Source organism: Lacerta agilis, chromosome 6 (genome assembly GCF_009819535.1).
Source record: "Lacerta agilis isolate rLacAgi1 chromosome 6, rLacAgi1.pri, whole genome shotgun sequence".
NCBI lineage: Eukaryota > Metazoa > Chordata > Lepidosauria > Squamata > Lacertidae > Lacerta > Lacerta agilis.
The window spans coordinates 64,272,171-64,299,941 of NC_046317.1; the positions used below are offsets into that span (position 1 = coordinate 64,272,171).

Below are 27,771 nucleotides of genomic sequence, written 5' to 3' on the forward strand. Positions count from 1 at the left end.
TCCCGCCGGCTCCCCGTTAGGAGCCTCTGCCCGCTCGCGCGCCCGTCCTAAGCAACCACCAACCCGGCCTTGTTTACGGCAGCCGCAAAAGGGACGTAAAAGCGCCGCTTGGGCGAAGAGGCTTGTTGAGGTAAATGCCGGGTGTTTTTCGGCGCGCTTCAGGGCGATGGTCTCTGTCGGGCGGGGGGCGGTGTTGGTGGTGGGAACTCGGCCTTCGACAGCGCCGGGTCTCCTCCGGGCCCAGCGGAGAGTTGGCTAACGTGAGTTCTCCCCTCCTCAGTCACCGGGGTCCTTCGGCGAGACGGACCGCGGGGGTCTCTTCTCGCTCGCTCGCCCGCCGGGGTCATCTGCGCAGGAGATGGTGGGCGGGTGGCTTGCGCTAAGCGGACCCCGGAGGCTGCCCTTGCCGTTGGCTCCTCTCCCCGGCCGCCGCGCTTGGGAAGGTGCGTGTCTCCCGGTGCCAGAGAGAGAGAGAGAGACAGGGGGGTGGGCTGCCGCAGTTCGTGTCCTGTCAGTCAGTCCTTGGAGCCGTGTAATCGGAGCGGGTGCCACTGCTGGGACAAGTCAAAACAGCCACCCTCCGCGCTCCGAGATACAAACACACACGCAGGCATGCCACAGTTTGCGTCAGGTACAGGCGTGGCAGGCTCAGGACAAGGGTGCACCGCAGGAGGGTCACCCTTGCATGGAGTCCAGAGCACTGGCCCATCTAGCCCAGGTAGCGGCCCTTCAAGGTCTCAGATATAGGTCTTTCAACCAGCCTCGTCGCCTGCTTCCCTTCAGCCGCAGACTGAACCGAGCACCTTGCACATTTTAGTGATATGCCATCCCTGTTCTTTTTACAGGAGGCTTACATGCAAAGTATATGTGCCCTGACAGTGAAAGTGCGATGCTTTCACTTCCCTAAGGGCAGGTGTAGAGTTTCCTCATCTCTCCCCCCCCCCTCCAAATCCCTGTAGCCTGGTGGCCAGAGAGGAGACTTTGGACTGGATCTTGGCACTGCTTTTTCTTTAGTTTGTGACTGTTGATACTGTATTGACTCAGTGCTTCTGACCTGCTTATTTGACTGAAGTGATTTATTAGCAAGGGTCTGGCAAGCTTCTGTTGTACTTTTCAAGCATAGACGATTTCTGGAACTCTAGGCAACTTGAGGGAGTTCAAGAAAAAATTACTTTCACTTTGTATCACCCATAAGGCTTGAATAACATTTCTTCAGTTTTATCTATCTTCTATTTATTCTGCTGATCCTGTAAAAGTTTTCTCCTTTCCTGTACTACTTGTCACTCTTTGCAAAACTACTTCTCATAATTCACCAGATGGATGCTTTCTGCTTATACTAATAGCAAGGAACTAATAAAAAAGTGTTCTTTGAAGTACAAATTTAAGTTTCAGTTAGAGAAATTGGCATGTCCAAATACCCCCAACCAAAAAGAGACTATTTATTAAACTTGTTCCTTGTATTTACCCTCAGATAGTTCTAGTCCTTGTCCTATGCCCCTGAACATGTCCAAATTTTCCTAAAGTAACTTATAGTTGTGACTAATGGCTGCTAAATGCCATGTTGGTGGCTGCAAACTAATAGCAAGTCTTGGCTGATCTGTTTTCTCAATCCAGAGACAACTTGAAGAACAGCATAGCCTGGGACAGACACTGTAGCCATGCTCACATGTCATTGTAAACTGTATGCCATGGATTACCATGCATGAGCTGATTGCACATGCTTTGCTCGTCCCTGCTAGTGCTGGGAAGAAACTAACCATGATTCCTGCTGTCTTGAATGCATTAAAATAAAGAGATCAGCAGTGGCTGCAACTTCAATATATGGTTCCTGTCTAATAGTAGTGGGGGCACTTATTCTGTCACGTGAATCTCTGAGCACTGTTTGTTTTGTTTGTGAGTAGGCTTGGGCCTTCAAATATCTCATGTTTTGCTATGAAACACTTGAGACATTCCTGACAGCTTTCCACCTGTTAGATTAATCTAAATACTTTATGTTCCAGATAGACCAGGATCTTGAGATACTTTACAACGGTTAAAATCTGTCAAATACAACATCAAGGCTAATAAATCCATGAGTGGGAATCGATCCGTGAAGAAACGATGTGGGGAATTGCAGTTGGAATCCCCTGTGCGCTATGGTCACGTTCCTTCAGCAGGATGTACATTAAGCAAGCTGCTTCAGTTGCCTACGCCACCTTTGACAAAGCATCAGCTAAAACGGTTAGAAGAACACAAGTATCAAAGTGCTGGACGGTCCCTGCTTGAACCACTAATGCAAGGTTACTGGGAATGGTTAGTTAGAAGAGTACCAGCTTGGATTGCCCCTAATCTGATTACAATAGTTGGACTGATAATAAACATCTGCACAACCATAATATTAGTGTGTTACTGTCCGACAGCTACAGAGCAGGTAAGCTAAATATTTCTTAACGTTTCTTTGAGGAAGGGATTGTACTCCTGTTGAATGGCTCAGTATTATGTTTTATTTTGGTGTTCTATGTATGTAGGTTTTGCTCTTAAAGGATCTAAATTATGTTTCTAAAATTCCCAATAATACTTTTGCACAATCCTTAATTATTTCAAAATAAGATACATTGTTTATTTTCACAAAGGTTTTCATAATATCATGAGCACTATGCAATACATGCTGACTGATGTGTGGCAGAATGTGAGAATGATAGAAAGCTTAGCAGTGGAGTTCATAAAATTTGTAACAAGGGCAGAGATATCAAACATAAACATGAAAAATATGAAGAATATCAAAATGCCTTTCTCCCAAGGTCTGATACTACCTGGCTCTTGTCATCCTCTGAGATCTGGAGATTTAAAATGTTTTGAAATATATTGGGGGGGGGGCAAAAGTTGAGCTGTTTATTGTTGGAATTCAGCTATCAAATATTGGGGGATTTTGCACACATCACACCATTGCAATAGATCTCTTATCCTTAATCCAAGAAGCTTTCTGTAGTACATGATCTCAGCTTTCCTTCCATCTGTACTGCTATGAAATATATATGTAATAAGCTCTAGGTGACTCAGCACCCTACTAATAACTTGCTTATGCTGAGATACTTGTTTTTCTACCTTTACTTATGTAGTGTTTAGCAGCTGCTTAGCAGGATTCCTGCTTGAAAACTTATATGTGAAAGGGATTACTGTACTACTGATCTGTAAATTATTGTGCTTGGCCAGGCTCCTATGTATATCCATATAGATAAAGTGATTATATAAATTTTTGAATAAATAAAATGCTATTTATATTTTATTTATTACCTAATTAATCTCTCTTCTTCTAAGAAAGGAACAGGTTCACCTTAAGTTTCCTGACAGATGCCTGTGCATAATGGGGATTCCACAACTTCTCAAGTAGTTAGTTCAGTGACTGTTCCAAATATTAGGGAATTCTAATTATACCTTTCCATATTTTGACTCTAATCGGTAGGTAAATAATCCCCTCTTCCTTTCCTTCCTGAATATTGTTTCTTTCCTATGATAACCATACCTTCTTCTTTTTACTCTTTTGACAATTGATCATTTTTATAGCTCTTCACTGGGTCTTTTCCAATATTTGCACATCATACATTAGCTTGAGTATCCAGAATTGAACATGGTACTCCAAATGAGGCCATTTATCAGGGTGGAGAACCTCCAGTCTGTGAGCCTAATCTGGCCCACCAGACCTCCCCATTTGGCCTGCCAGACCATTCTGGCCAAGGCATGCCCAGCTGCCTTGACTTCATATACAGTGCTACCTCTGGTTTCAAACTTAATTCATTCTGGAGGCCCATTCTTAACATGAAACGGTTCTTAACCTGAGGCGTGCTTTCACTAATGGGGTGTCCCACTGCGCATGCGCCTACAGTGTGCAACATCCGCTCACATCCCGGGGCAAAGTTCACTGCCAGGAGCACCTACTTCCGGGTTAGCGGAGCTCATTACCTGAAGCATTTGCAAGGAGGATGGTACGTAACCAGAGGTATTACTGTATGGTGTCAGGTGTGGGAAGGTAAAAAGGTGGTTGGGTTGGGCCAAAGGTAGCTTTTGATGCACCACTGTTAGTTGCTTGTCAGGACTTCACAGCACAGCCTCAGCAGTTTTGCAAGCCTCTTTGCAGTCCTCAGCACTGCTAGGAAATCCCAATGATCAGCTGGTCACCAGCACTTTGAAGAGCTCTGTGCAGTGCATTAAAGTCCCCCCAAATCAGCTGATTGTCAGGGGTTCAAAGCCCTGTATCACTTGACATCATTGTAATATCAGGTGCTTGAGAGGTGGGCAGGCCCACCCTTGTGTCAGATTTGGCCCATGAGTTAGAAGAGATAAGAATCTGGCCCATTATCTGGATGCAGTTTTCCACCCCTGCTATTGTTATTGCTGGAAGCTATATACTGTAGTAAAAAAGCCAGTTTCACCTCTGTGAGGAAGGAATTTCACAACAGAGAATGCTCTTTTCCAGGCCACCACCACCCTGAACTTCTAAGAGAGGTAGAACTACTAAGATGGTCCTTTCTGCTGATCTTCACATTTGGGGGGAGGGGGTGCCTGTAGAGAATGAGGCAGTCTTTAAGATATTTGAGTCCTAAGTCATTTAGGGCCAGATTCTTATCCATATAAGAATCTTATATGGTATTCTTATCCATATACCTTTCAGTATTATTGAGTATTTCCAGTTGCTGCTCATCTAGACAAGAGCAAAATTAGGAGTGCAAATAGTCATAAGATTTTGGGGATCAGTACTTCTGGACCTGCACTGTACAAGTAAAAGATCCCATGGATCTGGCATTTTAGAAGAACCACTTTACTGTATTCATTACCACAGTTAAACTCTGCTATCAATAGAGGCATTTTCCTTCTGACAACAATCCAGTGTGAGTGTTGTATTTTGTATCAGATTCTCAGAACACAATTGGGAAGGCCTTGAGACACATCCTTCATCTTATAATTCTTGTTTCCCTAAATATTTAAGGTACTTCTTGGAAAGCCCATATATGCTTGTCTTGTCTTGTTTATTTATTTCATATGTCTTCCTCATACTCATTTACATACTCATTTCACAAATATACATGTGTGATTCAATGTCACCTTCTAAACAATGAGCAAGAAGGCTGGTTTACTATTAGTTATTCTCAAGTAGTACAAGTACCGGTATGTAAGATAGTACTTTGCAAACATCCAGTTGAGTAGCAGTCGAGAAGTACAAGTTGACATATATTGAGTTACAGTTAAAATCCTGCCTCAGCTCTTTGAATAACTATCTGTATATACACCCTGAGACATGCACAGAGTTGTTTCTGTAAGACAGGGAAAGAATATTTACTTAGGCTTCTGATGATGTTTAAATAGAGGGGGAGGAGATAAATAGAACAGAGAAATTATAGTTAGAGGCAACATTTTAGGGGAAGTGTCATAGAAATATATAAAATGACTAGTGATTTTATTTATTACAAAATTGAGATTAATTGATACTGACTAAGGCATTCTTGCTCATGTAGGCATTAAAGATCTAGATAAGCATTTATGATATATTGCTGTAATGCAGAGCACTGTTTTGGTTTTCCTTTTGAGGTTGGGATTGATGGCTGGATCAGCATATTTTTTTCTGTTATTGTCCTGACTGAGAAATTCCCCCTGAGAACAATTCTCTTGCATTTCAGTACAGTTATAATATTAATTTATGTAGTCTTACAATACAAATTAACATACAAATAAGAGAAAGGGACTATATTTCTACATGCTGGAATTGTAATCATTCTATGTTACTGTACACCATTGTAAACAATGCAAAACGGTTTATATTAAAGATAATTCAGCATCCTGTTTGAGGTATCAGAATATGTTTTATTAAGTCTCTTTTCCTTTTGCATAATATTTTTACTGCACTATACAACTTATATTTTATGATCACCCAGTAAAGCAGACAGGCTTCATACCTTATAAGAATGCTTATTTTTTTGCATAAAACAAAAAATTGGCAAAAAACAGAAAAAATATTCATCAAAATCTAAATCACTCATATCTGTATAGCAAAGATTTGTTGAAATTTTCTCCCCTTTACTGCATTTCTCTTAAATACATATTGGTAGTTAAATGTTAACTATTTCAAGAATGGGTGCCAGTTTGTTTCTAGGGTGGTATTCAATTATAAAGTGCAGGAATCAAACATTCCCACTTGACCATGGGGGCCTTTGAAATTTCTATGCATTTTTGAAAATGTGTTGGAATACAGTGGTATCTCTGGTTACGTACTTAATTCGTTCTGGAGGTCCGTTCTTAACCTGAAACTGTTCTTAACCTGAAGCACCACTTTAGCTAATGGGACTTCCCGCTGCCGCTGCGCCGCCAGAGCACAATTTCTGTTCTTATCCTGAAGCAAAGTTCTTAACCTGAAGCGTTATTTCTGGGTTAGCGGAGTATGTAATCTGAAGGGTATGTAACCTGAAGGGTATGTAACCCGAGGTACCACTGTAGTGTTTTAGATTATTTGAGGCTTGGCCTAAATGAGCTCTGAAAATTTCCCCATTCCTTTCTGTATCTTAAGCATGGCCAGAGAGTGCCTTTTTACATTCTTGGCAAGTAGGATGCAAAGGTGTTTCTAATCCTGGTAAGAATCACCTATAGGAAAGCTAATGTAGTGCTCAAAGCTGGAGAAGTAATTGTGTGAACAAGTTATTTACTGAGGGCTTTATATAGTACTGACATTTTAAAAATCTAAGAAATTTGGGAAATAGCCTAATCCTAGACATTGTAAATGTTTGGTAGAAATCTGTGCCATAGAATCTGTGCTAAGGGTAAATTTTGAGAGAATTTGTTTCCCCCCAGTATGTTACATAAACTGTAAGACTAAGACAATAACAGTGCATAGTTTGTTGTTGTTATTATTATTTTATTATTTATGTGTCACCTTATACTCAAAGATATTGAGGTGATTTACATATTAAACAAATATGAAAAACTTACAAGTGATACATGCCCTCTTAAACAATCCAACAGTAAAATCAGCAGCAACTAAACCCCTGACAACCTTCAAAAACCTCATCCTAATGACAAAGGGACGCGGCAGAGGGCTGGTATCCGCAATATACAAAATAATACTCAAAAATCCCACGAGCTCCCTAGACACAATCAAAAAACAATGGGAGGATGACATAGGATATGAAATCAACCCCACCCAAAGGACCAGAATGTGGTCTAAACCCCCCCCCCTTTAAATCCATATCAACAAAAAGAAGAGAACTCATGCTAAAGCTAACCTACAGGTGGTATCTAACGCCAAGAAAATTAGCGCTAATACGCCCAGGAACCTCACCAAAATGCTGGAGAGGGTGCACCTCCACAGGCACATACCTTCACATGTGGTGGGAGTGCCCCAAAATCCAAACGTTCTGGACAACAACCACACGAGAAATATGTAAAATAGCCAAGCAAGTGTTAGAAACCACCCCAGAATTGGTCTTACTAAACATCTTCCAAGACAATAATGCCCACTTACAACACAAAGAACTCATAATCCATCTACTCTCAGCAGCCAGAAACATCATAACCAGACACTGGAAAGACCTGTCAGGAGTAAACATGGACCAATGGTACCAAGTAGTATGGGAAACAGCCCTACTAGAAAAACTAACCAGTAAGCTGAAACTGACACAGGAACAAACAGAAGAAGACACCTTCACCCCAGTATGGTTCCCCTTCATCACACACACAGCCCAAAAAGGCAATGACAAAAATCTACCAACAGCATACAAATCAATATGGCTAACCTGACCCAAAACACCCACTAACCCCACTCACACAGGAAACCAAAGATCACCACAGCCAACCACAAATGAACAATCACACCCCACACCAAGCCTGACCTCTCTCACCGCCAAAGGAGCACAAACGAACAACAGAGAACCTACACAAACAACGCTGACACCAAACCCTACTCATAGTAAAAAAGAAACATCGTCCCCCCGCCCCACCCATCCCACCCACCTCTCCCCCCCTTTTCTTCCTAATGTCTCAACAACAAAAACTGATTTGTAAAAATGTTATATGGAAAAATACGAGAGAGACATTGCACTACCTTTGTAAATCAAGAAAATCTTTAATAAAAAAAAGTTAAAAATTTTTTTTACAAGTGATCAAACATGCCCACAAACATGCCAAAGTACACATCTCCTGCTATAAAACTATTATAAGCCATCACAATAAAATTGCAAGCAGCTAAAAACCACCCACTGAGAGTGAGTAAGAGACAGATGTCAACACTCAAGTGTTTGGGTGTATAAAACAAAGTCACAACCTGGTGCAGAAAATATTTTGGAAAGTCTGCGGCTCAGTGGTATAGCTTTCATTTTGCATGCAAAAAGTTACAGGTTCAATATGTGGCATAGCCAGGTAGGGCTGGCAGAGACCCCTGTCTAAAAATAATGCAGACCTACTGCCAGTCAGTGTAGATAGTGCTGTGCTAGATGGACCAATGGTCTGACTTGGCATAAGGCAGCTTCTTATGTTCCTGGGTTATGCCTGGAGCCAGGTACGCTTTTCTGGGATGAATGTACCAGAGATCCATTACAGAATTAGGACTCGTTGGACTGTGAGACTTATTCTCAGGTATCCTGCACAATACATGGGTATTTGGGAGTGGGTCCTATTGAGCAGAGTGAGACTAGCTTCATGTGTAGGATTAAACTGTATGAGTACTTAAGGCAATCCATGTCACCATAGCTAGGTTTTCCACACTCCAGAAAAGTGGGAATATTTATAACCTTTTACAGATAGTTAAAACTGGGAATAAATTTGGAGCATGGGAGAACCACGTCTGATTTAAGACCCTGTAAACTTTTTATTTACATTAACTGCAGTCACATACTTTCTCTCTTAGGCACCTGCTTGGGCATATATTGCATGTGCTTGTGGCCTTTTCATATACCAGTCTTTGGATGCTATAGATGGGAAGCAAGCAAGAAGAACCAATAGTAGTAGCCCTTTGGGAGAACTTTTTGACCATGGCTGTGATTCACTGTCCACAGGTATTATGTCATATATTACTGAAATATAAGGGTCTGTTAAGTGGTTTATCCTTTGAAGGATACTGGGGATACTGAACTGCAAACAGAAAGAAAAACTGTTGGTGCTCTGCCAGAATGAAAATAATGTACTCTGTATAATCCTGTGCCATCTTTCAAGGTTTAGCTAGTATGTTTAATAGTAAATAGTTTAGATTTACTGTCATTTTAAAATAAGAATTTAAAGTATTAAAATATTTGAAATATGTTTGGGCATTTAGATTTTTAATCTACCCCTGTCCAGATTCTTTGAACAAAGAAGCAATAAAGTAGAGCTTGAGTACCTTAAACTATAGTTAAAAGAAGTGATGGTTTAATGTGAGTGTGCGGCATGCTTGTGCATGCCACTGAAATCACAGGCACTTCACACCTGCACCTGCTATGTTGCTGGGAAGCAGACCATACATAGTCTGGTTTAGTCTTGCATCCAAACCTGGACTCTTGATTCCTCCCCACCCTGCAAAACAACAACAACAACAACCCCACAAACCATAAGTGGTTAGCATATCTTGGTTTTTCCACGTGTTTGGAGAGAAACAAACCACAAGCCCGGGTTCTGGGATAATGCTATGCCAGTCTATGGTTTGTTTCTTCGCTGGAGCTGGAGAGGAGTGAATCATTTAGGACGCTGCACATTCACATGCCAGAAATTGAGTTAGCCCACATGCTACAACTCAGGGAAGCTCCCGAGCCTCAGGAACAAAGGCTTTGTGCAATCCCTGAACTTGTCCAACTTGAAGCCAACTGCACCTTAGGCAGAGTCTCTGTGAGCTCTTACCTGTGTCCATGTGATGGACCTCCCTTAGTCTCAGCCCTGTTCCTGTAGGTGGAAAGGACTTACAGAGATTATACATTATGTCGAAACCCTGCTTTGCTTTAACTTAGTCCAGTCCTATCCACACATGAACAGTGATTGCAAGTGCCTAAGACTCAGAAGCTTCACAAACTGTCCTGTAGGCTAGCTCAGGGACTGCACAATTCCTTGAAGCCCCCAAAGTACCTTTAACGGGTTTTTAAAAAACATTATCTAAGACATGACTAGTGTGCAAAATTTGGATGCAAAGTACACACACACTGAAACTGTATGTGTAATTTTCTTAGCTGTTGGACCATTTTGTCTAACTCACTGAACATCCAAATTTTGACATGAAAGTTGAAATTGTGATATTTTAGCACAGTTCTACTGTAAGTTGGATGTTAAATATAAAATAGAATAAAACGTTTAGTTAAGAAATAATGTTTAGTAAAAACATTATTAAGCACCCTTAAACCTACTAAACAGAATGAAACATGAAGTACCTCTCTGATAAAAACACTAAACAGTCTCATCCAGTTGCAACCAAAATTAGCTGTGATGCTTAAAGTGATGCTTAATGCTATGTTGCATTAAGTGGTTGAGTTCCTCTCTAACAACATGTGTACTAAGTACTTTGCTGCAAAAGGGCAGCAAAGTGAGCAAAGCTATTTCAAATATTGCTTCATCAATTTCTCCGCTCCTTTACCTTGATTAGGGGAAGCAGGAGGAATTGTAACACAAGAAAAGGAAACAAATATGTTTAATCCTAATAGTCAGATTTCTCCTCTTTCCTATTATGTTTGCAGAATTACAGTATCAATCTAACAATTCTGGATCTGCTGTAGTGCCACATTAACTTAACCATAACAGAATTGGCTGCCCATTGGTTATGAAATGTTACTTACCATGCAGTTGTCTTATGCGTGTCTACTTGGAAGTAAATCCCACTCCGTTCAATGAGTCTTACTCCCAGACAAGTGTGTTTAAAATTTGCAATCTAAATCATGCAGTTATTAAAACTCAATGGTAATTTTCTTTTCATATTTAAAATGTGTAACAGTATAAATTCTGATGGAACTGAGAACCCACCAGTTTTCTCTAGTTTAGTTATTTTGACTGTTGAAATTTGTTTCCGACTATATTTTATGCATATATTTGATCTGGAATCTTAACATTCTTAAGACCATGCATCAAAAATACAGAGCAGTAAGTAAAAGAGAGTGCCAACTGCATACTGCAGACTATTGAACACATTTGTTTGTTCATTCTTTGCTTTTGAAATCTGTAATCTATGCTCATTTTAACTGATTTTTTTTCCCCTGCAGTGTTTGTGGTTTTGGGAACGTGTATTGCTGTGCAGCTGGGGACAAATCCTGACTGGATGTTCTTTTGCTGTTTTGCTGGAACATTCATGTTTTACTGCGCACACTGGCAGACATATGTCTCTGGAACATTGCGCTTTGGAATGTAAGTAAACCACCTAAGAGAGAAACCTAATATTGCCACACATTACATTGCTAAGCGATTAAGTCATTCAGAAGGTACATGCAAATCTGTAATCTATGGAGGCAATGTTTTGGCCTAAACAAAAGTAATGCTAATTTAATTGTTCTTTCAGTTCGGCACATTTTCATCATAGTGAATAATCAGATTGAAAATAATCATATGCAGAGGCACCAACTTGCACCAAAGATGTCAGGCGGAGGCTTAGCATGGTGCTGAGTGGAGTGCAGCTTCAGTGGCCAGTGGCTGCTCTCTCTCACATGGCCTCTTTCCATGGCAGGAGGAGGAGCTGGCCACTGAAGCTGTGCCATGCTTGGTTCCACACTCAGTCTCCTCCATGCTCTCAAAATTGGGGGCCCCAAAATAGCTCGGACCCCATGAGCTGGTGTCCCTGATCATAGAGTTTATTAACAGCACAGATTGATTAAGAATAGTGTAGGAATTAGAGACATAATAATAGGAATAATTTAATAGGAATAATAGGAATAATTTATTATTGGCCAAGTACATTTTCCAACATACTTGGAATTTGTTTCGGCTACATTGCAATGTAAACATACAGACACTGTTCCTCTCACAATACAAAGAAGCAAAGAAACCCCACCCATATTTTACCTCCCCTTAAGCTATACAACTACGAATTTAACAATTTAATGGCACAAGGGAAAAACTATTCTTGTGCCTGGCCGATTTTGTATATGAAGTCCTGTAGCGACGTCCAGATGGAAGTAAATCAAGCAGATGATGACCGGGATGTAAAGGATCTGCTACAATTCTCTCTGCTCTCTTCCTAACTCGGGTAGCATAAATTGTCTCTATTGAAGGCAAGCTAACACCAATTACCCTTTCTGCAATTCTTACAGTTCGTTGGAGCCTTTTCTTGTCTCTCTTGGAGGCTGTACCATACCAAGATAATTAAAAATAATTAAACATAATTAGGTGCTATGCAATTATGTTTTTTCCATTTTAGACCACAGTCCAAACTCCCTCCTCTGGCTAGCCTAGCAGGGCTTTGTAAAGCTGTGGAGCACCTGCTGCTTATGGTGGCCACAGTGGAAGGTGGGGCTGGGGAGGGGGAGAAGAAAGAAGACACTTAAAAAATAAAAAATTCCTTCCAGTAGCACCTTAGAGACCAACTAAGTTTGTTCTTGGTATGAGTGTTCGTGTGCATGCACACTTCTTCAGATACTCATACCAAGAACAAACTTAGTTGGTCTCTAAGGTGCTACTGGAAGGAATTTTTTATTTTGTTTTGACTATGGCAGACCAACACGGCTACCTACCTGTAACTTTAAAAATTATTTTTAACCTCTCTTGCAAGCCTAAGCTCATTCTGAGCTTTAGCCCACCAGACCTTCCCTGCAACTGTTGGCTACTCATGTATACTCTTCCTTTGTGATTTCCTCTTTCTTCCATTTCTTATACATGGCCTTCTTAAAACTCAGCTCATCTGTAAGCTCCTTATACTGGTTTCTTTTGATGCCTCCCACTTTACCTGCTTTGGTATGCAGATACAGGCCAGAGGAGAGGGAAGAAATGAGTGGGAAAGTTTAATGGAGTGCACTAGAGTTCAGTGTTGCTGTTGCATAAAAACATTGCAAAACTAGCTTTGAAGGGCAAAAGGAATTCAGGCAAACAATGGTGTTGGGTAAATTTTAAAAAATCAGGAAAGGAAGGACAGTTGGCAAGATTAATCCATTGTGTCCCTCAGAATTACAGTGGTGTGTTAATTAAAGGTAAAGGTAAAGGGGCCCCTGACCATCAGTTCCAGTCGTGTCCGACTCTGGAGTTGCAGCGCTCATCTCGCTCTATAGGTCGAGGGAGCCGGCGTTTGTCCGCAGACAGCTTCCGGGTCATGTGGCCAGCATGACAAAGCCGCTTCTGGCGAACAAGAGCAGCACACGGAAACAACGTTTACCTTCCCGCTGGAGCGGTCCCTATTTATCTACTTGCACTTTGATGTGCTTTCGAACTGCTAGGTGGGCAGGAGCTGGGACCGAGCAACGGGAGCTCACCCCGTGGCAGGGATTCGAACCGCTGACCTTGTGATCAGCAAGCCCTAGACTCTGTGGTTTAACCCACAGCGCCACCTGGGTCCCTGGTGTGTTAATTACTTAATATTAAATATTAGTGCCTCAGAAGGGAATTGCTTTCTTGGAGTATTAATAACATCATACATCCAGTAGAAAATAGACAAATGTGGGCCATTCAATTGCTAGTATGAAAGCTAAAGTTTCTCTCAGGCTGAAGTGTTGTAGCCCAACTTCCTTTCTCCAAATTCTAAGATATGCTTATTGGGATCTGTGTATATGTCTATTTTTTCTATTGCCCACCTTTCTCCAAACTCAAGATAAATGTTATGTAGCTGTTTTATGCAGTGATTTCATGCAACTGTCTTTGACCCACAATTCTGGATTTTGGTGAGCTCACTGAACTCCAGCTTAGGGAGTCTCTAGGCTGTCACTAGGTTAGTTAGTGCATATCATGGAATGAAACCCAAGCTTGAGTGTAACACGAGGTGAGACATAAGTTTAGCAGCTTTGCTGGCAAAAAGAACTACATAATATTAAATAACACATCTTTAAATATATGCTATACATTTACATTTTTACAGTTTGAAATGTTCACTAATTAACCTATTTTGTTTTATTTGACAAAGCAAGAAAGAACAAGCATTCTGTTCTGTAGCCTTTAAGAAATGTGTTATACATTTGGAAAAATAGGATTAGTTCATTTCAATCAGGTAGACTGTGCTAGTTCAGCTAGCTTTGTTTTATTAGGTCTTCTCTTTTATTTAAATGCAAATGTTTGATTATAATTGCATTTTTATGTAGTTATAAGGGTAATAGCCAATGATAGTCATACCCAGAGTAGATCCATTGAAATCAATTGACTTGAGTAGCTACGCTGAGTATGACTAATGCTGAATATTACCCAAATGTTTAAACACAGCATTCAAAAAATCAGATGCATTGCTTGGATTGCAATCATTGTTTACTTTGCATGTTGAATGCTGTTGTTATTTTTTTTAATGTTCCTTTCTTTAGCTTTACCTGTCATGGAATGTTTCTCCTTTCCTAAACACAATTCACATTTTAGTGCCTATTTTTAATGATTACAGATCACTAGTTAAAGATTTAGCAAGTTTAAAAGGCAAAAAAAGGGCATTGTTTCTTCCTAAGTTATAAAATCACTGACTAATCAAATCAGAACATGCAAATTATTGTCCACACCCATCTCAAGGGTAGGAAGGTTGTTTAGCAATAAGTGACCTGACATCTTCTCGCATTTGGCTTTTCTGTCTCCTATCTTCATTGTGGTGCCACAAGGTATAATGCTAGTGTCACCAGTTACCATTCATACAATTTGAAGAGTACATTTTTACTAGATTCAAAGCTTCATAGATAATGTTAAAGCAGGAATGATAGTTGGGGGAAACAAACCTTAACAATACATTGTGACCAAAACATTAGCTAAATTTGAAAATAGACTGTCTGCTTGGTGCAGAACAAATAGTGTTCTGTGAACAAAGAAAAGAAGTAAGTCGCACATGAGTTCAATGTTCTGTATACCATTGCAGCCTTAAAGTGGAATATTTTAATAAATATAAAATAGATGCACAGCCCCCTTACATTCTTCTTATTGCTTTATTTACAAAGAGACCAGTGTAAGTGCTTAAAGAATCTAGTGTGAGTAAAGCTTCCTTCTTATAGCTTCTTTTCCTGAGTACAGTGGTACCTCGGTTTACGAACTTAATCCGTTCCTGAAGTCCGTTCTTAAACCAAGGCACACTTTTTCTAACGAGGCCTCCTGCTGCTGGTGCCCTTCCACTGTTTGGCTTCCGTTCGTAGACTGAGGTAAAATTCGCAAACCAGAACACTACTTCCGGTTTTGCAGAATTCATAAACCAAATAGTTCGTAAACAGGACTGTTCGTAAACCAAGGTACCACTGTATAAGCAAAGTTACACACAAGTGTAAGTAACATGATTGTAAAAATATTATCTTTATTTGCATTCATTGGGTTAAAATATTATTGTTACAACTAAAATAATATTTAGTTTCAAATTTCATTGTATTAATTCAGCATTGTTATTGAAAATGTAAATCTTTAATTTCAATTTCTGTGGTATTTGCCCAGTAACTTGTATTTGAATTATGTACTGCTTTTATAATATTATCAGATTCCTTATGAGTACAGTCCAAAGCCATTAAACTCAATGGGAACTTTACCATTGACTTCAGTGGGATTGAACTGGATTGTATGGGATGTGGATTTACTACTGCTTTTCGTTTCTCTCTACAATTGTAATTGCAACTGTCATAACATTCTGAAGGAGATTGCCCTGATTTCAAGTCTGTATCCTTAATTGTGTGTGAAAATCTGTTCTTATGGAACTATTAAGCTGAAGATTTCTAAGCAAGCTGTTTTTAAATGTTTCTTTCCCTCACACATAGATTTGATGTTACAGAGTCTGAACTCTGTCTTGCAATAGTTCAGCTTCTCACAGGAACTCTGGGACCTGGGTTCTGGAATAACACGGTAACAGATACAAATCAGTGTTACCCAATGAACAATGGCATGAACTCTCTAGAAGCAGCACCTTTTTGTCATGCACAGAGTAACTGCAAAAATGCCAATTGTTTTCCTGGTGATATTTCATGGACATTCGTTTTAAAGGCAATTCATAATGGGCTGAATGAAAAATAAAAACTCACTCAGATTATCAAACTTTTCCTCACCTGTTTACTCTAAAACAAAACAAAACAAAAAAAAGCTTTGTTTTGAAACTCTGGTGTTTTCTCCTCTATTGGCTACTGTAAAATATGCAGAACTGACTTCACCTCTTTGAAGAGCAGAATGCCAGAGTGGTGGAACCATCTCTTTATATAAGGTCTGGGTTAATTTTGTTGGAACACCTTTGGAATATTTCCTCCCTTTTTTGCTAGAAACCTTTCCACCAGGAAAAAGAATTGTTTACATACTTAGCTATCGTGAAATATATTGATGTTAGAAAAGTATTACTGTATTACAGGGCAATCCTAACCATTTCTACTCAGAAGTAAGTCTTACTGAATTCAGTGGGACTTATTCTCAGGTAAGTGGGGTTAGGATTGCAGTTTTAGTCATGTTTTAGAGTTCCTTGCCCTCACGCTTAAGAAAGAGTGCTATAGGATCTTTCCTAACCATCTTTGTAATAGTGATGTAATTTCCTCATAAACAGAAGTTCCATTGCCAGCTTCCCTTTCCTTAGATATTAGGAAAGTAAATTCAAGCTATTAGAAGGGGTTTTGAGCTTTCTGTTGCTTGGTAGAATCCCGTATGAATATGTTATTTCTTCAAGATGACATAATTCTAAGAAAGTAACTAAACTTGGGTCTTCTGAATCTCTCAGTATCTTTCTTAACTTTGCTGTCCTTTTCTTGAACCTATTTCTGTTAATATTATTTGTGAAAGCAAAAGTCATTGCACACAGAAAGATTGCTTGACAACCTTTCTCAACCTAATTTGTACCTGTTGCCAAGTAGCATATGGGTGTTTTTTTCCAGTACTTGCTAAACTTAGGGATTGAAGTCTGTTTCACTCCTGATACAGTCAAGCGGGGTGGGGGTGGGGAGTCACATTCCAAACAAGATTCTCAGGCACATGGGCATGGGAGCTAGCTGTACTCGGCTCATACCGAAAGTTGCAGGAAATACTGATTACCTTGGTCAAGCATAACTGGCAAATTGTATGAAGCACCATAAAGCTTGGATGACTTGGTGTGGGGTACAAAACAAGTTGCAGAGCAAATTGCTGATAAGTTTGAAACAGAGAGTCAGCTGTGCCAGCATGTAATATCAGTAAGGGGGGGGGAATAGCATTTATATCATGCTTTCAGCTGTTCAAATGCATACATGGGGTCTGTAATCCTTATAGCAACAATGTAAGGTTTGTGGTATTATTACTCCCCACTGCAGGTGAGGCTGAGGAGGACAGATGCTGGGGCATAGTAGCTTCGCTGCAACCCTGTAGTGAGTAGTGGTTGAGGTGGCATTTGAACTGAAGACCTCCTGGTTTGAGGGATGCACATAACATAATAAAACTATGACAAGTCAACAAGACCCTGAATATTTTTCTCACGAGTTTTACAGCTAACTTGCCCCAACTCTGTGGAGCGGCTGTCATTTTTATTTCTATTTTCCTATATACGTCTGGTCAGATTTTTTTTTAAAAAAAGCAAGACAAAATGAGTACATGGCAAAATGATGACTGAGGTAGAATGGCCCCTGGAGTTGCACATAACTGACTGAACATTTTGAGGTAAATAAGCTGCACCTGTGAAAACTATTAGACAGAAGGTGTCCCACTTCATTTCAGAGTACGCACCACCACAAGTGGTCTTTCACAGGTGCAATCTTTTAAAATTCCCCATCTCAGTCTAATAGAGCTGTGTTCCACTAAATAGAAAGATTTAAAAGGCTGTACCCATGAAAATAGTTTTGGAGGGAAACCCAATGCCCACCTGAACACCCTTGGGTTGGCAGCATTCTTTGTGGGGGCTACCTGCCCCAATTGATTTTTACGGATACTGCTGTCAAAGACACAGGCATTAGAAAGGCCTGCAACTCTCCCTGACCCTGGTTACCCTTGACAGCTTTGTGCAGCCAGGAGATATATCCCAGGGGACTTCTTTTGGTTACACAAAGCTGTCATTTAGTAGGTGGGGTGTGTGTGTTGGGAGTAAGCTAGAAATTCTGACTTAGATTTTATCAGAACCAAAGAATAAGTTGGTGATTTGCAATATGTGCCTCTTTCAGGCCAGTAATATGGTCTGCAAGTTCATATCTGAACCTGTGGCTGGTGAGTTTAACTGGCACCTCAGCTTTGTACATTTAATGTAAAAAAGTTGCGATCTCACATCTTAGATTTTAAAGATGTAAATGATGCATTTAATACCTTCAAACATAAAACAATGGTTAATAAAATCTGAATTAAAGCAAAAATAGTAAACTGAAATGCAGACATTATTTCTTTCACAAGGTCAATTTATAATAGGGATTCTCCCTGACACAAACATAATTGATAGTGCAAGTGTGGTCCTGAAATGCTGATCATATGTGGGACATGAAATGGGTTTAACACAGTTTTTAAGTATTTGTAGGTAGTGTTTTGAAAATGTTATAGTTTCTCATTGTAAGGCTTCATATGTTAAATCTATTATATTTTCTCACAAACCCATCCTGTTCCCACTTTTCTTCTGTACTCTCTCTGCCGCCTCAGTTTTCCCTTTGACTAACAGTGTGATTTACACATGTTTGCTTAATCCAGTTCTTCTCTGTTCTTGGTGTATATTTCCCCTCCTGCCATAGATGAAGCTAATTAAAGTTTCTGAACCAGTTATTGCATCTGCTGCAACAGAGTATTAAATAATTTGTTAGCAGTGATTTGAGGCCAAACGTTTGTTAGAAGTTATTAGCCATACACTTAAGCAAGTGCCTTCAGAAATTGGTATCTGAAGAAGTGTGCATGCACACGAAAGCTCATACCAAGAACAAACTTAGTTGGTCTCTAAGGTGCTACTGGAAGGATTTTATTTATTTTTTATTTTGTTTTCAGAAATTATGTAACTCATGCTGGGTGTGAAGACACTTTCCTTTGTAATTGGCCTTTGGATGTGGGCACATCCCCATTTGGCTTTGGAACTTGAACCTATGTAGATTGTAGGTATAAAGTACATATAAACAGAAGCATTTTATTTCTAGTGCTAAGGTCTACATTATGTTTCTCTTGTGAAACATGAAAATATGGGAATGCATTGATGTCTATTAGTAATGCCTGTGGAAAAGAAAGAGAGTAGAAACCATGTGGCAAATTAAGAAACCATGATTTATTTATTTTTCTTTATATTATGTACATACAATTTGTATACTTTATCATTATACAAATGGAGTATGTACACATATGCATCTGTTTTATTACTCTCTCTGAATTCAGCAGCATCCCTTCTCATGTATGAAAGACAAGACAGGATTATCTGAAATTAAACTTTTATTGTGACTCATGGAAGAATCTTAATCCATCAAACAGAAAGTCAGGACTGTCAGCTGTGTTGGCATTGCTCACCTTTGAGACAGGAGAGGAGGGGAGGGTGCCCAGGAATGTGCCCTCACTTTCTAACATGGTCACCTGCTTAACAGGCGCACTGTACTCGACAGCCAACCATGGCCTCTTAGCTAATGAATCTGCATAATTAACAATAAATGGTGAACACATGTATGCTACATGCAGTCATTACACCGTTACATTGGGGCTACTCTGAGTATGGCTTATTCATACTACCCATAAGTGTCAATTGGCCTATTAAGGAAGACCCAAACCCCACAAACCTCAGAGTTGCAACCAAGTGCCCTTCAAAAGACTAGTAGAAAACAGTAGTGTTTATGGTTCATTGAAGGTGTAACACTGCCAAGCTCTTCCCTATGGTTAAGATATTGGTAGCAAGTGCAGGCTTGCACCCTTCCTCCCTTCTCTGGTGCGAATTCCCCTTACCTTATTTGCCTTAACCAATTTGGTGCTACTCAGGGATGCTTCTTAACCAGAGTTTGCAAACCTGCTTCAAACCCTGGTTAGCGTTAACCATGGTTACTGCCCAAAGGTATCACATTTAAGCATGGGGGAAAATAAAGAGGGAAGATTTATTATTGAGAGGCGAGGAAGGAGGGGTCCTAGTCTCTTATCCATGGTTAGGAGACTGGTAGCAGTATATCAGTTCCATGCCTATGTGAATAGCAGGACAGAATGAAAGGAGAAAGATTGTGATGAGGGCAAACATTTTTTTTCAAGAAAGTAAGACTCGGAATTCTTTTTTTTGGTGGGCAAGGTTTAATGCTTACATTTCTGCAACTGCTTATGGTTAGCTGAAAGAAGTAAACAAGTTCCAACTTTTCCTTTTGGCCACATTCCTAGACAGCCATGGTGTAGGTAGGAGAGAAGCAGAAGTGCAGCCAGAGGAGTTTTGAAAACTTGTCCAGCAGCCAATCATCGGTGGAATGGGAAATCTATCTTGCACTTAAAACCAGTTTGCCCATACAGCCAGTTGATTGACTTCAGTAGAAACCTTTAAAACCTCTGGCTATGTATGTTTGACACATGCCTGCTCTAGAACTGTCTAGAATTGCAACCCCTAACTAGATCTCCATTTTCTGTGCTGTGATGTTAACAAACAGCAGTACAGCAAGAGTATATCAAGAAAACATTTTCTCCATTGTTTTGTTTTACCTTGTGCATGATAGAGGAGCGCTGTCATGCTTGCAAATGGATTATAATTGGCTTTGAGTAATTGTGCTTTTTTGGCTTTTTTGTACCTAATCAGAATTGATGTGACTGAAGTTCAAGTCTTCATAATAACCATGCATTTACTGGCAGTGATTGGCGGACCAACATTGTGGCAAGCAATGGTAATTCTGTTCATCTTGTATATCACATGTAACTTACATTGTTTATTTTCCCCAACCCATTTTGTTATACATTTAGAACAGTATCTCTGTCCTTTTTGTTGGAGAGACCTTCCCATTTTGGCTATATTGCACTGGTTCATCCCACAAGATATTTAAAGCCATCATTCTTTTGTATTATGTGCTGCCATTTAGGCAGAGGGAGCCCAACACATATTCATTAAGGAGAAATTTGGTCTGTTGGTTGAACAAAGCATTCACATCTTGATGGACAGTTCACAAATCTGCTAAATTTGGAAAGGGAGGACTATTGCAACTGGATGCAGATCCTGAGCTGTAAATGCGATGGGAGTGGTAAATCTTTGGTAACTACTTCCGGCTAAATAATTTTCTAAGATGATTTGGCTGCCATAGTTGCTTGAGCATGCTATATGTATGTCTACTAAAATATAAAAAATTGGTCCATAACATAGCTATGTGTGTCTTGTTTTGTAAGCTATCTTAAAATCAAAAGCTAATCTGCTACAATTTAATTATACAATAAATAAATTGGAACTTGCAAAATATTCCTTAATGTGAGTTACACTTAAAAGGAAGTGGTGTGTCAAGAAAAGGCTGGTTAAAAGTAAGCCTAGCTTTCTTTGAAGTATAAAAGACATAAAAGTATTTTGAAGTCTGCTCTGAAAATTTAATATGTGCTATTTATATACACAGTGGGGTTTTTTTTAGATTTTCTTGACAGCTGCTGCTTATTTTGGTGGTTTCTTATACTGGGGGAAAAACACAACTCCACTTGTATAGAGGAAAATATATCATTAAAATGTTTGCTTATTATTTCAATTGCACATGTACTCAATCATTCCACTTTTCTCTCTAGGGCCTTTCTGTAGTATTCAGCGTTTGCCCAATAGTTTCACAAGACAATAGAGCAATATTCTGTTCACAGCTGATGGAAGAGAGGCAGAACGCCGGGGGGGGGGGCGGTGGAGATGATACTATACTGCTGTTACCTTCTATGCCTTATAGAATTAAATAATGGTTGTTTACAAAGTTGTTTGATAATGGGAAAATTTGGTTGATTGTCATTAGCTGACTCATAGAATTGTAGAGCTTGAAGGGACCACAAGGATCATCTAGTCTAGTCCCCTGCAATGCAGGAAACTTTCACCCAATGTGTGGCTTGAACCCATGACCCTGAGATTAAGAGTTTCATGCTGTACCAACTGTGCTATCCCAGGTCTTGGCTTAGTTTGGACAATTGTTCAAGTCATCACAAATCATGGTTTATGAAGCTGTGAAGCAGTATTTACTAATTTAATTTATTGTTAAATTTCTATACTACCCTTCACCCAAAGATAACAGGGCAGTTGACAATATAAAAACACAAAAATACATACCAAACAAACAATAATAATCCCCACACATTTTAAAAGGCCATAGATGGTTTAATTAGCCACAAGCCTGTATCAGGGTTGAGTGTCCCACTTCTTCCCCTAATCTCAGTGTGCCAGCATTTGTGTGAAGATTCTGTTACACTCAAACTGTGGGACTTTGATTTATTGCCAAAGGGGGACGATGACGTCCTGCTCCCCGCTGATTTGTCAAATGGCTTTTGCAGCACCATATTTGTATGCTTGTGTGCAAAGAGCACCCTCTAGTGTCTGCCACTGTCAAGGAACTAATGGCCATTGGGATGTTGCACCCCCTGCCTGCCAGGAAGAAGACATGGCAAGGGGAAGATCAGCCTGGTTCCATCCATTAGCTAAGGAAACAGCTGTTCCAGGAAATTTGTTCCCCACCTCTTATGCTTAAAGAGAACCCTGCTACAACTGTCAGTTGCCCTAGGACTTGTGAAAGCATCCATCAGCCAAAGGACTAAGGCTTGCTAGGTTGTGTATCTGTGAGATTGGGTTGATTTGCTTTATTAGCCCTTACTTGTAAACTGTCTTGAGAATCATTTGATTGAAAGGTGAGGTATAATCTTCAAATTAAATAACAAGCCCCTTTGGTTTATTTACAGTTCTCTTGGTTTTGTTAAGTTTATATCATTGTTTTTCAAATGCTGTTCTTAGTTCAAATTTCAGGGGAAGGGTTTCAGAATAATACTGTAGAACAAGTGCAACATCCCTACCAGCTGTAGTTTGGTGGTGGTCAGGATTTTGCAAATTAATTATATAAAACAAATTAATTATATTAAAACAGAATTTGATAAATTCATGGAGGGTTGATCAACAATGACTGTTATGCGTGATAATGGAACCATCATATTTCAGGGACAGTATACCTTTGTAGGATGCCGGAGACAAATAACAAGGAATGTTGTCACCCTTTTGTTTTGCTTTACGAACATCCCAAGAACATCTCTCTGGCCACCGCCCAGGGTACAGAAATTGACCATGTTTTCACCCAGCACTGCAGCCCCATGTACTTCTATTTGCTTTTCTTCATTTCTAAACTCTTAACATGAAAAATTTGAAATATATTGAAGTGTCCTTTCCTAATTCTTTAGACATATCCTATCTAGTCTGGCCTCTATGTGACTTCTAATTTCTTTATTCATATTATTTAATGTATATCTCACCTCCCCCATAGGAACTCAGGGGGATGTGCAGGGTCGCCCACTTTTTTCCTTCAGAACAACTTTGTAAGGTAGAGTAGGGTGAGAGTAGTGGGGATTTGAACCCTGCTCCTGCCAGTGGTAGGTCAACATTAACTACCACACCATACTTCATGGATCCTGGTTTCCAACTACCTCAGAATGGAAACCTAAATACTGACTCCTCTGTCCATTAAGTGCTGTCTGCTTTTCCAAGGAATAAGTTCTCAAATACTGGTATTTCTCCTGTGTGTCATCTTGGATACAGGTCTTCAGCTTTCTGAAAGGTAATGTGTGAAAGAATATTGTACCCCCTCTTGTTCCTAGGTTGTTCCCAAATATAGATTTGGAAAAGTGGAATGTTTGAGTTTACTTGAAATCTAGAATTCTTTAAACTGTGTCCATATTTTTCTTCCTCTCCTGTTAAGATTCCAGTGCTAAACATCCCAGTGAAAATACTTCCAGCTCTTTGTACTGTAGCAGGAACCATATTCTCCTGTACAAACTACTTTGGTGTGATCTTCACAGGTGGTGTTGGCAAAAATGGATCAACTATAGCAGTGAGTTTTTCTTTACCTTTTGGGTAACTCAGTCTCCCTTTTCCCTTGCCAGTCTTTAGAATGCTATATGTATTCGAGTGGACTCGTTTTATTGGTACAATCTTCTACTTTGCATACTGGCATAAGGAACATAGTAGGGAAGGAGTTTGGCCATAGAGTCCTGATGCAAATCGAAACCTCTTTCTCTGTGCTCAGTACAGAAGCCAAGCAAGCTGCTGATGGAAGAAATTGGCAACTTTTTCCATTGGCTACTTGCTGAGAAAGGGAGCCCCCTTTCTCAATGGTTGGCAAAGATCATCATGTATGGATGTGTGAAAATTGAGAAGCTTGTGTGTGTGGATGGAGTGTGGGCAGAATATTTGTGGCATCAGCCTAGCTGACCACTGACATGCAGACCCCACGTTACCCTTGAGGGAAGGGAGCCCTCGAGTTTAAAAATGTATTTATTTTAGGGCAGATTCAAAGATTTCACATGGTAAATGGTTCTCCGTTTTTCACTGACAATGAAACAACCATGTCTCTGATCTACTACACTTATTTTCAGATTTTAGTACAAATGTTGATATTCAATATATGTATTTGATGATTTTGCATTTTAAACTAAGATTGTTGACTTTGTAGTATGTAGTGATAGACATTGTTTTTGTTTGGTCATCCAGTTGAAAATATCTGGGCCACTTGTGCTTTAAAAATTCATCTGTTCACATATGTTAGGCTAGAACTGGGTAAGAATTGCATTGCATCAAGCTGTTTTGTGACTGAAATTACACTTAGGCCAGGCATGCAGCACAAAGTTCACTGTGCCTGCTTTTCTGTTAAGAGACTCCAACCACACAGCCAGGTGACATCCTTCTCTACACTTCCTTACTGCCAGCAGAGTGAATTCAAGAAGGTAGCATTAGAATGTTACAAAAGGACTGTCAGCCAGCCTCCAGTTGTTCTGAAGATAGCATGTTGACATATTTGTTTCTGTAATATGCCCTTGATAAATACAAAGCTTTTTCTCTGTGTAGGGAACAAGTGTCCTTTCACCATTTCTTCACATTGGATCCGTCATTGCGTTAGCTGCTATGATCTACAAGAAATCTGCTGTGCAACTCTTTGAAAAGCATCCTTGCCTCTACATACTGACTTTTGGTTTTGTTTCTGCTAAAATAACTAACAAACTGGTGGTAAGTTAGAGAATTTATTTTATGACATGTCCCATAAATACAAACAAAGTACTTAACTCTTATTATTTCTCATATGGTATACTTTGTTGTGAAAGGTTTCCTTTCTTTCTCCAGTTGCAAACAATGATTTTCCAAACTTCTTTTAAATACTGCATTTATGAAAGCTGTATAGTGGTATATCATTTGCTTCCAACAGAGTATGCCCTGGGGAATTGGTGATAGCCCAAGCTATAAAGAGAAATCAGAATTCAGTTTTTATCCCTCCCCTCCAATATTAAATTATTCAGTATAGATGCTGAAACAGAATATTTATCTGAGTTTTAATTTTTCCCAACAGGTTGCACATATGACCAAGAGTGAGATGCATCTGCATGACACGGCATTCATAGGCCCAGCACTCTTGTTTCTGGACCAATATTTTAATAGCTTTATTGATGAGTATATTGTACTTTGGATTGCCCTGGTAAGTATTTCCTTATTTTTCTGGGCATGAAAAATATCCTTGTGCATTCTTTCACGCTAATGTAAGCAACTTGTAATTTTGCAGCAGTCTAATGAGAATGAGGGAATGGTACAGAAAAAAAATCTGGGCAGTATAGATAAGTTTCCAAGCAGTTGTTTTATTCTTGCATGCTGGTGTACATTTGGGGTTTTTGTTTTGGATTTGATTTTTAATCTTGTTTTATATATAATTTATTGTACATAACCTAGTCCTAGAGAATTCATTATGAGGATCGAATATCAATGAATAGGGAATATATAACCTGCAGCTGGAGGTTGGGGAAGGCTGCTTTAGACTATAGAAAAAGCCTTTGTTTCAGAAGGACAAAGATAATTCTACAATGCAACCCATTGCATTGTGAATGGATACAAAATTTGCAGAACAAATTATTTCTGAGCTTTTATGTTTGGATCTAACATGTAACTTATGTTCTTCTTCCAGATCTTTTCCCTTTTTGATTTACTCCGATACTGTGTCAGTGTTTGCAATCAGATCGCTTCCCACCTTCACATCCATGTCTTCAGGATCAAGACCTTTTCCACATATTCTAATCATCATTAGTTAACTTGGTCATTGACACAATAAGAAATAACTCACAACTGTTTTCTACAGGAGGTTACAAACATACTGAGGAGACTATGAAAACTGGAGCAGATAGGAACAAATCTAATTTATAATAATGTTGTATAACTTCTACTCTTTGTTACTCCTTAGCTAGCCTCCTCCAACAAAAGGGGAATCCCAAGCACTCTCCAGTCAAACATGCATATTGCCTGCTCTGCTGGTTGTGTGCCCAGGAAAGCATGCAGAGAGTAAAGCTTTGTCTTTGTAATTACCTTGACTACACGGCATAAACTCTTGGGGAAATGGATTCCCAATAACAGAGTACTCTAATACAGTGTAATTACAAGCTGTAAGACAATTTGCTTTCTAATTTTAAGAAATCATCTATTAGTAAAAAAAAAACTCACTTAGTACCCACTCAAAAAATAATTATTAAGAGTTGAGCTTGTGAAACACAGATCCCCCACTAGGCTTTTGTGGCTGGCATGTCTTTGACTTTTGAGTCTGGACTGTGATCTCATTCACCTGTTACTGATACCAGAGGTAGATTTTTAAGAATCCAAAACGACACTTAGGCACGGCACTGTCACTGGAAGCCAGGCATCTAAAGTGCCATCTTTGCAAGCAATCCACCGTGGCTGGGCAGTCTCTGTTCATTTCAGTTGGGTGGTGTGTGTCTGCTGAATTCAGTTTGCTCAGCTGCAGTGCTTGTTGAACTGCACCTTTTGTCTTTAAAATTCTACCCCCGGTACCCTGTGATGTGGGGGTGAACGTCCGCATGCGGTATAGTGTGGTTATCTCAGTTTATTTTATTTTTTAAAAAATAAACATTTAAAGAATTTGTTTCCTTCAGTGGAAAGTCTATACAAAATTTACAGTTACTTTTTTTGTATAAAATTTATGCAAAAATTTATTTCTGCTCTTTAATAAATAAGAAAATTCTCATAACTGTGACCATCCTTGTGTTTATTTTGAGCCATTCTGCGGAATATTTATTTGAACTGATAAAAGTGCATTCCTGCTGTCAAAGTGACTCCATGTTTTACACATAAAATATTTAGTTTCTCCTAGCAAAGGCTTCTTGCAAAGCGACTGGGACAAGCCTTGTGTGGTCGGCACAAGGAAGGGCACTTACCATTCTGAAGGCTGAAGGTGGCTGAGGGGCCTCAGGAACAAGGAATGGTGGCTCCTAGTGCAAAAATGGAGGTATGCCAGTGGGACAATATTTCTGGAAGTCCTCTGGCCTGCCTGTGGAAAGCTCCATCTGGTTGAGGTTCCACAGGCAGAATAGGTGCAACAGGATGTGCACAGCACATATCAGGGATGAAGGGCACAGGGATATGATACGGCTATCCTAAGTTCCAGTGAACTGATAGGGCAAAGGATTTAGGGGCTGGCAGCTCATCCCAGCACACTGGTAAATACAAGTAGTATTTACTCTTTAGTCATATAAATACTGGTAAATACAGGTAAATCTCAGCAATTCTGATTTTTACTCTTGGTAGCAGCAAAGGCACTTGCTGGTTTAACCAGTGGGAAACTAATGAAGCGACTATGAGGGAAATTCAGGAAGAGATACCCTCTGAAGAAA

The 27,771-nt window shown here is 39.7% G+C and overlaps 1 protein-coding gene across 5 annotated transcripts; it reads left to right on the plus strand.

Moving 5' to 3' along the window:
* The first annotated feature begins 6 nt into the window (after nt 1–6).
* On the plus strand, nt 7–27,125 carry CEPT1 (choline/ethanolamine phosphotransferase 1). Of its 5 annotated transcripts, none has more exons than XM_033153123.1 (9): nt 7–130; nt 2,001–2,410; nt 8,867–9,014; nt 11,172–11,313; nt 20,705–20,789; nt 23,811–23,942; nt 24,956–25,114; nt 25,452–25,577; nt 26,058–27,125. In XM_033153123.1, the coding sequence occupies exons 2-9, from the start codon at nt 2,072–2,074 to the stop codon at nt 26,175–26,177; spliced, it is 1,251 nt and encodes a 416-aa protein (XP_033009014.1). In that variant the 5' UTR covers nt 7–130; nt 2,001–2,071; the 3' UTR covers nt 26,178–27,125. The 5 variants fall into 5 exon arrangements, with proteins under 5 accessions (XP_033009014.1, XP_033009016.1, XP_033009018.1 ...); XM_033153125.1 differs by having other exon boundaries at nt 8–130; nt 2,005–2,410; XM_033153127.1 differs by lacking the exons at nt 7–130; nt 20,705–20,789 and adding exons at nt 137–260; nt 15,807–15,891.
* The last annotated feature ends 646 nt before the right edge of the window (nt 27,126–27,771 follow it).

Excerpts from the sequence above, each read along its gene's own strand:
- CEPT1 (XM_033153123.1), top strand. The coding sequence starts at position 2,072 with ATGAGTGGGAATCGATCCGTGAAGAAACGATGTGGGGAATTGCAGTTG. Across the intron at positions 20,790-23,810 it reads CAACATTGTGGCAAGCAATG|ATTCCAGTGCTAAACATCCC; the intron begins GTAATTCTGTTC and ends TCTCCTGTTAAG. Across the intron at positions 25,578-26,057 it reads TTGTACTTTGGATTGCCCTG|ATCTTTTCCCTTTTTGATTT; the intron begins GTAAGTATTTCC and ends TTCTTCTTCCAG.